The sequence below is a fragment of the Meleagris gallopavo genome, chromosome 3, assembly GCF_000146605.3.
Source record: "Meleagris gallopavo isolate NT-WF06-2002-E0010 breed Aviagen turkey brand Nicholas breeding stock chromosome 3, Turkey_5.1, whole genome shotgun sequence".
NCBI lineage: Eukaryota > Metazoa > Chordata > Aves > Galliformes > Phasianidae > Meleagris > Meleagris gallopavo.
This window is the reverse complement of record NC_015013.2, coordinates 88,517,205-88,526,649: the sequence shown is the minus strand read 5'-3', so window position 1 is coordinate 88,526,649 and position 9,445 is coordinate 88,517,205. Positions and strand designations below refer to the sequence as shown.

General features: G+C 38.6%; 1 protein-coding gene across 1 annotated transcript in view; it reads left to right on the top strand.

Moving 5' to 3' along the window:
* Positions 1-9,445, top strand: part of TRAPPC9 (trafficking protein particle complex 9) — a 69,212-nt gene that overhangs the window by 6,250 nt on the left and 53,517 nt on the right. Inside the window, exons 2-5 of the mRNA XM_031552977.1 lie at positions 4-132; positions 3,138-3,164; positions 4,374-4,495; positions 6,575-6,700. Coding sequence (XP_031408837.1) covers positions 4-132; positions 3,138-3,164; positions 4,374-4,495; positions 6,575-6,700 — 404 coding nt within the window. The remainder of the gene's footprint in view (positions 1-3; positions 133-3,137; positions 3,165-4,373; positions 4,496-6,574; positions 6,701-9,445) is intronic.

Sequence of the window (9,445 nt, the reverse complement as noted above, 5' to 3'; positions counted from 1 at the left end):
TAGCTGCTCTTGAGGGGTTATGTTCAGCTTCAGTCATCTATCATTACCCTGGTGGGACTGGAGGTAAAGTTGGATCTCGTAGAGCACAAGGGGGCTCTCTTTCTGCTGAGGCAGGCAACAGGCACAGACCAGGTAAGCAAGGAATTTGACTTTATTCCAAGCACTGGGACTCAGAGCCCCATTCCAGTTGTTTGTACTCAGACCTCCACACACAGATACACGCTCTCCTTATCTATCCATCTTTTCCATATTTGTTCCTCCCTAATCTGCCTTCATTCCTCCTTTTCCCTGCTGTTGGTTAATCTCCTGTGTATCCCATAAGAAAGTCTTGCACAATCCCAGAGTGCTCTTCCCCTGCATCCTAGAATCCATAAGATGGTAGACAGTAACATCCCTCAGTCTGTTAAGGTGATTTGGAGAGCAGCCTGTGAAACCCATCGAGAGAGTTAACACTCCTGGACTGCTCTGCCTACTCTGATTAAACTACTGGGCTCAACTCTCATTGTTTCTCAATGCTCTATTGTGATTGTCCAGATGAGCTTCTAATTGCATAACCTAACACTTGCTACATGGTATTGAGGCTTCTGAAAGCTTCTGTGGCTTCCTGGAGAAGATGGCTACGATAATAAAAGAAAAAAATGTATTAATTATTGTGAAAGCTGTGCATTCAGAATGTCTGAGCTATAAGTTCCTGAAGGCAGGTGAAACGTGATAATAAATAGCTTTGTTTTTACAGCTTGGTGGGAGAGAAGATGGTGAGACAGGCTTTGGTCTCACCCAGCAGAGCTGTTTGTATATCTTTTATATATTTGTATGTATTTACAGTCTTCCACAGTACTGAAACAAACAGACTCTGGGTTTAAGTGCTGATCTAAGTACCCGTGTGTGCTGTGCAGTCAGAATGAATTCCTTTTATACAGCATCTCCACCCATCTTCATTCATCTGTTATCTGTAGTACATACTGTATGTACTGACACCAGATGATGAGCTAGGTAATAAAAATTACTGTATTTAGAGAGAAAATGCCAACTTAAGAGATAATGTCTAGGGGTTAAAATCTGTCCACTTGGCCCCATAGTACATTTTATATTGCCCATCAGGATAAAACTTCACACAGTTCTTAATCTTTCTCCATCTTTCTTTAACAGTATGCATTGCAATCTGTTCATTTCTAACAGGTCCTCCTTGTTAACTTAAGAAGGTAACAAATCAGATGTGAAATTCTGAACTCTGTCTAGTCATACAGCATTTGTTCTTTCGTCTTTTCCCTTTACAATTCTCTATAAGTTTCTTTTCAATACTTTAAAATTTCTGAACCACACCCTTGTTTATAACCTACATTGTTAGAGGGACCAGGCTGGATGCAAAACGCATTTCCAAATTTTAGGCAGATCAAAAAATGATGTATGTGGAATAAGCATTCAACTTAGGCCTACTTGTAAGGACTATAGATGTGTTAATTATCTTTATTGCTTACTGATGTCCCTGGAATTGCACCTCTTCTTGTGCCTGTACTTCAGCCTTGCCAGCACAGGTTTTCTTGGCAGTTTCTTGTGTCCAGACTTGGTCAAGAGAAGTGTTTTTGTTGTGAATCTCATAGGACTTCAACAATTTGGCATTTTTCCATTTAAAAAAAAAACAACTTTTGGCCTGGCTGCTCAAACAAACTGTTGTGTTTATCTGCTTTAAAACGTGTCAAAAACATCTCTGGAGGGAGAAGCGTTAATGTTGTCACCCCTTCTATAATACAGACTAAACCCTCAGGAGGGAGGTGTTAGTGGTTTTTTTCCCTACTAAGGAGAATTGAAATACTTTTAATACATACCTGGGAAGTGTTGTAGCCATCAGAATATTGTCTGGTTGGGGTTGATTCACCCTTCAGCTTTTTTGAAGCTCTTTTGATAGGAATAGTTTGTTCAGAAGAGAATGAATAGCATAAAGTTTGAAGTACTTGCCTGAGGAAGGGACAGAACCATGGAGTGTTGGCCATTAAGTTTCCTTGGGCATTATTTGAACCTGTGCACTGCAGTTCCCTGCTGGCCATGAAGAAGAAGCTTTGGCATTTTAAGGAAGCGTGACTTTACACATCGCATAAGATGACATCAAATTACTTAATCTTTAGCTTACTGGGGGTTTTGCTGTATTTTGTTAGCAGTACTGTGCTCTTATCACCTGACCTCCCTACTTCTCCAAGCAAAATTAGGAAACATGAGTGGAGTTTTGGAGTATCATCTGTCTCTAAGTCTCTACTTTGTTAGCTTGGAGATTAGGTAAATTAATTGAAGGGAGGTCCTGCCTTTCTCATAAAGCATTGTTTTAGGCTGCTTAACCCTCAGTCTTAACTTTATTGCTGAATCAAAGCTTAGGTTAGCAAGGAGTTACATGTCTGTTAATCCAGGTTTTGTGCACGTCTTGTCAAGTTTGAGAATAGTCTGGCTTGTTGGCTTTACTCCATTAAATTTGATGGTGTAAAATTAATGATAGTCATAGAATCACAGAATGGCCTGGGTTGAAAAGGACCACAATGATCATTGAGTTCCAACTCCCCTGCTATGTGCAGGGTCACCAATCACCAGACCAGGCTGCCCAGAGCCACATCCAGCCTGGCCTTGAATGCCTCCAGGGATGGGGCATCCACAACCTCCTTGGGCAACCTGTTCCAGTGCCTCACCACCCTCTGTGGTGGTAATCAGAGGGGGATGTACTGGATACAACTCTTCAAAAATGTTCTTCTAGAGTACAGTGTGGATTTAATGGAGGTTTAAGCACTGTAGGACCTGAAATCAGAATAGAAGTGGACTGTGACAAAAAATTGCCATCTAAAGCAAGACGTGAGAAAAGGAGGTTGGCTTTAAGGTGTGCAGTGAAAATGATTCAGTTTTTCTTGACCTGTTTTGGAGTTTATTGCAAGTTGATGGTATTTCTACATTTGTTTTTTTCTTTAAAAAAAAAAAAAGATAATTACCATGTGGTGACTACTTGATATATAATAGGTAGTCCTTCAAAATAGCAGTGATGATTCTAATAGGCTTTATGATTTCATTCAAGCCTGCTGATCGTTATGAAACACTGTAAGAGCTTATTTTGTTGGCAATATTTAAGGCTGAAAAAGAATCATTTTTGTTCCTCCTTTTAGGGGCACAAGAAGTTCTCATTGATCCAGGTACATTATTTTCATGCATGTTTCCAAATTATTTTCTTGTTATTACTTGCATTTGTTTTGCATTTATGTAGTTACTGCCAATTGCCAAAACCAGTACAGATTCCTGATGCTTCAGGTTTTAGCTATAAATCTTAAATCATCATGAAGAAAGATTTTGCTGTTTGCTTCTGTAAAACACCTGAAAGTGTTCATCTATAGATGCCTGTGGTGTAATTCTTCTAATGTTGGCAGGCATAGGAGAAAGTGCTTTAGTGTTTGAGCATATCAAGTAACGTATATCTGAATATACAGGATGAATGGAAGGTGTCTTTGTGGTACTTTTCTCTGCAGTTATCCACCTGGAGAAATCAATTCCTTTATAAATTGAGGCATGTAATCCTGCAGATTAAGTCCCATGTAAAGAGATACAGAGTGTTTCTAAATCTTTGATGTATGTTTTCAATGTCATTAACTGCAATAAATTGGGTTATAGAAAGAAAACTTTCATACACTTCATAATACCCAGATTTCCTTGGCCTCTATTTCAGATTTTTATCCCCTGTAAATATAAAGACTCTCCGAGTCCTTTCTTTTTTCTTATATAAGAAGAGCAAATTCTTACTATTTTGCTTGAGCCCCAGGAAATTGTTTTTATTAATGTGGAAGGCTCAGATTTGGAGGCCTTTACCTATGCTGTAACACTGCATAGGTTGTCTAAGATTGGACATGGGGATGGATTTGTTTTAAATGATCGGAGGAGGTCACCTTCAGATAATTATGTTAGAAAAAAACTTGCACTTCTTTTTGGGTGTGCTTTAGAAATACAGTTAGTAATTAAAGCAAAGAAAAGCTCAGTGATTAAAATTTGCATAAACAGATGTGGCCCTAATCTAATTCTAGCAATCCAATATTTTACTTGTAGTCTGAATACTCAAGTAACTATAAAAGACTGAGGGTTTTTTCCCTTGTTTTGTTTTTGTTATGTGCTGTTTATTGATGTATGATTGATTTTTATTTAATTTTCTTTTTTTTTTTTTTTGTCACTTTAACATGGTGTGGGAAAACAGTGAAACAGAGCCAGTATTTGCTAGGTAGGGCAGATGCTTTGTGTATGATCTGCTTAAACCTGCAGCATAGCCCAGTTTTTTGTTTTTTGTTTTCTTCTTTTTCTGAGATATTTAATACTTACACAAAGTCCTTCCGCTCATTTCTTATCCCGTTCTGTTCTAGGTGCACTGACTTCAAATGGGATAAATGCAGATACCAGTGCTGAGATAGGACGTGCCAAGAATTGCCTTAGTCCTGAAGACATCATCGATAAATATAAGGAAGCCATTTCTTACTATGGCAAGGTATTCCTGCTCAGCTCTGAAATGTCACTGAAAATCTTGTAAATAACAAAGTGCTGTGCTTATAGATTCAGAGGATCTTCTAAAACACATGCATTATAATTTTTAAAACACGATAATGGGAAACAAAAGGGAATAATTAATGCTGTTGCACTGAGTGCAGTTGGGACATCTGTGGCCTTTGGTCCTTTGTTTGGACCTGAAACAGCAACGTGATGAGGGAACTATTTACAGTGCCTACTTATACCTGGAGCTTTTCGATTCATTGTCTTAAATTTTTAAAGCACTCTTAAGAACAAGTACTACACATTTAGAAAGTTTGTTAATTACTACTTGCAACCTTTATTACATACATGAGCAGATTGATGCTTTCATGCACTGTGTGAGCTGGATGCTTGTTTGCTGTTCCTGCTGGAGAGATCTCTGGGGAATTCAGAGGTTTCTGAAGGGGTTGCTGAGGCTGGATATGGTTTTATAAGAGGGTTCAGGGAGGGTGGCTTTTAGTGCAGATGGAGAGATGGGGTCATGGAGGAAATGTGAAGAACAAACAAGAAATGAGAAGAAGAACAACTAGAAATGAGGATTTACAAGGATTAAATCATTTTCATCTCTATGGGAATTTTGTGTAGATTTTTATGCAGATGTTCAGAGTGTAAGATAGTAAGGTAGCTTTGTGTTTGCTTTGATAATATGGAGGAAAAATAATTTCTTGCTGTGACAAGAGTGGCTTAATATCCTTGTCAAAACTAAAGCTAAATTTTATTGTGTTACCATGCAGTTATTTATCCTTTAATCCCATTTTTTTCCCTTCCAATTATTCTTTGATATTTGAAAGTATCTTTAAATGAAGCCACGTGAACATGAGATGTCCATGCTTGTGCTGAAGGGAAATTATCTAAATGAAAGAATGTGATTTAATCTGTGATTTAATTTGTGCTTAGAAGCACTGGAGTGTGGCAGTTTTGGGGGTAGTTTCAGATAAATTTGAATCTGTCAATATAACAATAATTCTCAAGCATACATTAGGCTTTTCATGTTGTCATAAGGGTAAGTTGCTCATCTAAGAGACGATGTGATTTCTTCAGAAGGATAACTTGAGCAGGGTATACATATTTTGATTATAATAATATCCGTTATGCTCTTAGCAAGTAATAACTTTGCCTCTCTACAATTTCACTTGCAAATAACAAATAATTTGGTCCTGTGGCTGTTCAACACAAGTGTATTTAGCTTTTGTCTGTCTGAGAACTACACATAGAAAGTAACTTGCTGTAGTGCTGAGGGAGCAGCACTTTCTGCATATTTTTCATGTTATCACTGAGCATAAGAAGCCTTCACAGCATCTTCTGAAATGGATTCACTCTCCAATATTTTGTTTTTGCTGATATCTCAAATGCATGAGAAAGTAATATATAACTGTGCTTTGGTGATGATTCTTGCATTTCATTCTGAGCTGTATTTCTCCCACTGAGTTCCAAACATGATAAACATATAAGAAAACCCAGAATGGTTTGTGACTGATGGTACTGTTATAACTAAAGATAAAACCGGAGCAGTAAAACTACAGTTCTGTTGGTACAGTTTCCTGTGCCATGTAATGTATTTTGTGTTAAGTAGAGAAGGCAAAATAATTTCCATTTACCTCGATAGAAGAATTTTAGGTGGTGAAGAAGAACTTAAAACTGAGCTGTCAAGCAGCTTTCAGCTTACATAGATATTGTATCGTGCAGGTAAAAATCATCACTTTGTTACAAACCTGCACATTAATTCCCCACATATCCAAGGTTATCCAAAATGATACCAATATTCCCAATTTTTCTCCTCATCTGAACTCTAAGATGTGAAACTGTGCAGCGTCTCAAAATGTGAGTGAAGAGGCTGAAAATGGTTGTTTTGCACAGTAACGTTTTAGATGACACCTTAATTTTCACTTGGTCACATGTTGATAATTTAATGGTGTAGTCACTATAGGCATTAGGGAGGGAATGGCAGGCTTTGGTAAGATGTGACAGCTGATCTGTGTGTTGAGAAGTACTTATCAAATCTAGTAGGTACCATACTTTAAGCTTGTCTCTCTTCAAGTACAAGAATGCAGGTGTCATCGAACTGGAAGCCTGCGTGAAGGCAGTGAGAGTCCTTGCAATACAGAAAAGGAGCATGGAAGCCTCTGAGTTCCTTCAGAATGCAGTTTATATCAATCTTCGCCAGGTAAGTGCAGAAAGTTCAATTAATTTTCTGTTCCTGCTTGAGATTACCCTCAAATGTGAAACTCAGTCACTTTTAGAAGACTCCAGTTTCTTTTCTGTATCACAGATGTGAAAACTGTCTACTACTTGCTTCTCATTCCCTTACTTCTCACCAGGGCTTGACTTCCTATGGTTTTCACATCTGTGAGTCTGGTTTAAGTAGGTGTTCAGAACTCATTAACAAACATGAGGACTTTGAGATTAGAGACTCTACTGATTCTCTCTCATGAAGACAAAACGTTCCATTGTTATTCCATTGAGTTGTGCTAGGGAAAAACAGCTGCTTAGGACAGCTCTCCTGTGATGGGTTTTTATTGCTTGATTGTAGCTTGTTCAGTGAAACAGAAAATCAGGAATGGTCTGTTGCACAGTCAGTTCAGAGTATAATAGTATCACTATTCAACTGCATTTTTATTATGCAGTGCCAGAATGCCAAATTAGAAAGGAATTTAGAGGAAGAAAAATACTTGGAACTGTGAGACCAGGAGGCAACATGTGAAGGAGAAAAGTGCATGCAGACCTTTCTTTTTCAGGGAAGAGTTGAACATTGTCATGTGTATTCAAAAGCAGCGTTTGGGTGGTTTCTGTACTTTGTAAGTACTTGCTTTAGAGGACTAGTTCAGCTTTTTACCACTTGATAGTATTCAAATAATAGATTTTCATAATGAAGAATGAATAGTGTGTTCTTGCAACTACGAGTTTGGCTCTGTGCGCAGTTCCTGCAGAGATTGTCACCGAATCACAGAGTCACCAAGGTTGGAAGAGACTTTGAAGATCACGCAGTCCAACCATATTATCCTGAGCCTCTCTAGTTAGACCTGAGTTCTGCTGATCTCGTTCATATACAGCTAAGCAGATGTCTGTACCACCACAAAACGAGCTGGTATCAATGTCTCGTGCCAGTGTCACTGCTTACCAAAAATGGCTGTGCTTGAAACAACTTGTTATAAGCTGTTAGCTGTCTCACTGTTTTTACTTTTCTGCTTGTTCTGGCTTGGTGAAACTAGCAGTTAAAATCCTCAGCATTGAGCTAAAGCCCAGATCAGGATGGCAAATTAATGAGAGAAGCAGAATAATTGATGTAATTTGAAGATAATTCTTTTGGTGGAATTCTGACTGCAGCTTTCAGAAACTCACCAGGAGATAATCTCCTTTGATCATTAAACCTAAAAATGCTCTCATTGTTTTCTAACCCAAGGAGAGGAGAATTTCATTAGTTAATAAACTCTCATATAAATCATGGGTTTTGTTACAGAGTGCCTAAACTGCTGCAATTTTTTCAGTGCTAAGGACCTTCTTAATTATGCAGTCTCCTTCCCTGGCAGCTCTTTAGCCTGTAGCCTTTAACATAGGCTGCCAGTATTTTTGTGAAGCCACTGTGCCTATATTTTTCCCTGGTTGCTCTTGCATTGTCATTCTCTTGGCCTGCAAGCTTAGGTGTTGCTTAATGTTGTGTTTATTATGGAAGTAATTACCATCATTGGGAGGATCCCTTGTTTTCCTCCTCCATCCCATTAAGTTGTAAATTTCAGAGCAAAAAAAAAAGACAGAATTTAGTAAATGACAAAGTATATAATGCATTCAAATAGCTGCTAAGTTATACAGAAGCACAAAGTTTGGCAGCCAGTCAGAATGCAGCACCTGTCCTGATCAAACCTTGCTCACAAATAGAAACAACTGTGAGTTTGAGAAGGTCCTTGGGAAAAGCAAGTAGAGAAGAAACGTGATGAGAAGGCATCCTTGTTTCTGCCACCTGCTGCATAGGAGACAACAAATAAATCTGGGCAGTCTGGAAGCCCCACTGCTTCTCTTACCAGCCAGCTGCTGCTCTGATTCCTTCTTCTTTAATTCTTCCATAAAGTTACTTTGATGTAAGGCATCAGCTATTGACCCTGCAGATGCATCTTTGTATATGTAAAGCAGAAAAACAAACAGGGAACTGTGTTTTCCTCTTGCAGGTAGGTAGAACATCAGCACAACCAATATCAGATAGCAGAAAAACACAGAATAAAGTGTGTGTGTCTGATGGAGAGGAAAACTGATTTCTTTCCACATGTATTTGATCTCCTCAGTCTTGTAAAATTATGTAATGAGTCTTCTGATTTTAAGAGGGCTCCAGGGTACTGAGACTTATCTTTGCATCCAATTACGAAGAATGAATTGTAACTGCCAATTACAAAGGAAGTGAGATTACAAAAGTTTACTTTAATGTACTTAGGAATAATCAAAAATCATGTAACAAGCTTCTCTCCTGAAAGCTTACAGAATCACACAAAGGCCCAGGTTGGAAGGGACCTCAAGGATCATGAAGCTCCAACCCCCCTGCCACATGCAGGGCCACCAACCTCCCCATTTAATTAATACTAGACCAGGCTGCCCAGGGCCCCATCCAACCTGGCCTTGAACACCTCCAGGGATGGGGCATTCACAACCTCTCTGGGCAGCCTGTTCCAGCACCTCACCACTCTCTCTGTAAAGAACTTCCCCCTGACATCCAACCTAAATCTTCCCTCCCTCAACTTAAGATCATTTCCCCTTGTTCTGCAGTCATCTACCCTTTCAAAGAGTTGAGAGCTTACCTTAAAACAAGCCTGATAAAAAGCTTTCTCATTTGTTTGGATAGTAAATTACAGCCTTTACAGTTGTGGTTGCTGACTTGATTTGCTGTAACAATCAAATGAAAATTAATTAGCTAGAAAAGATGCTT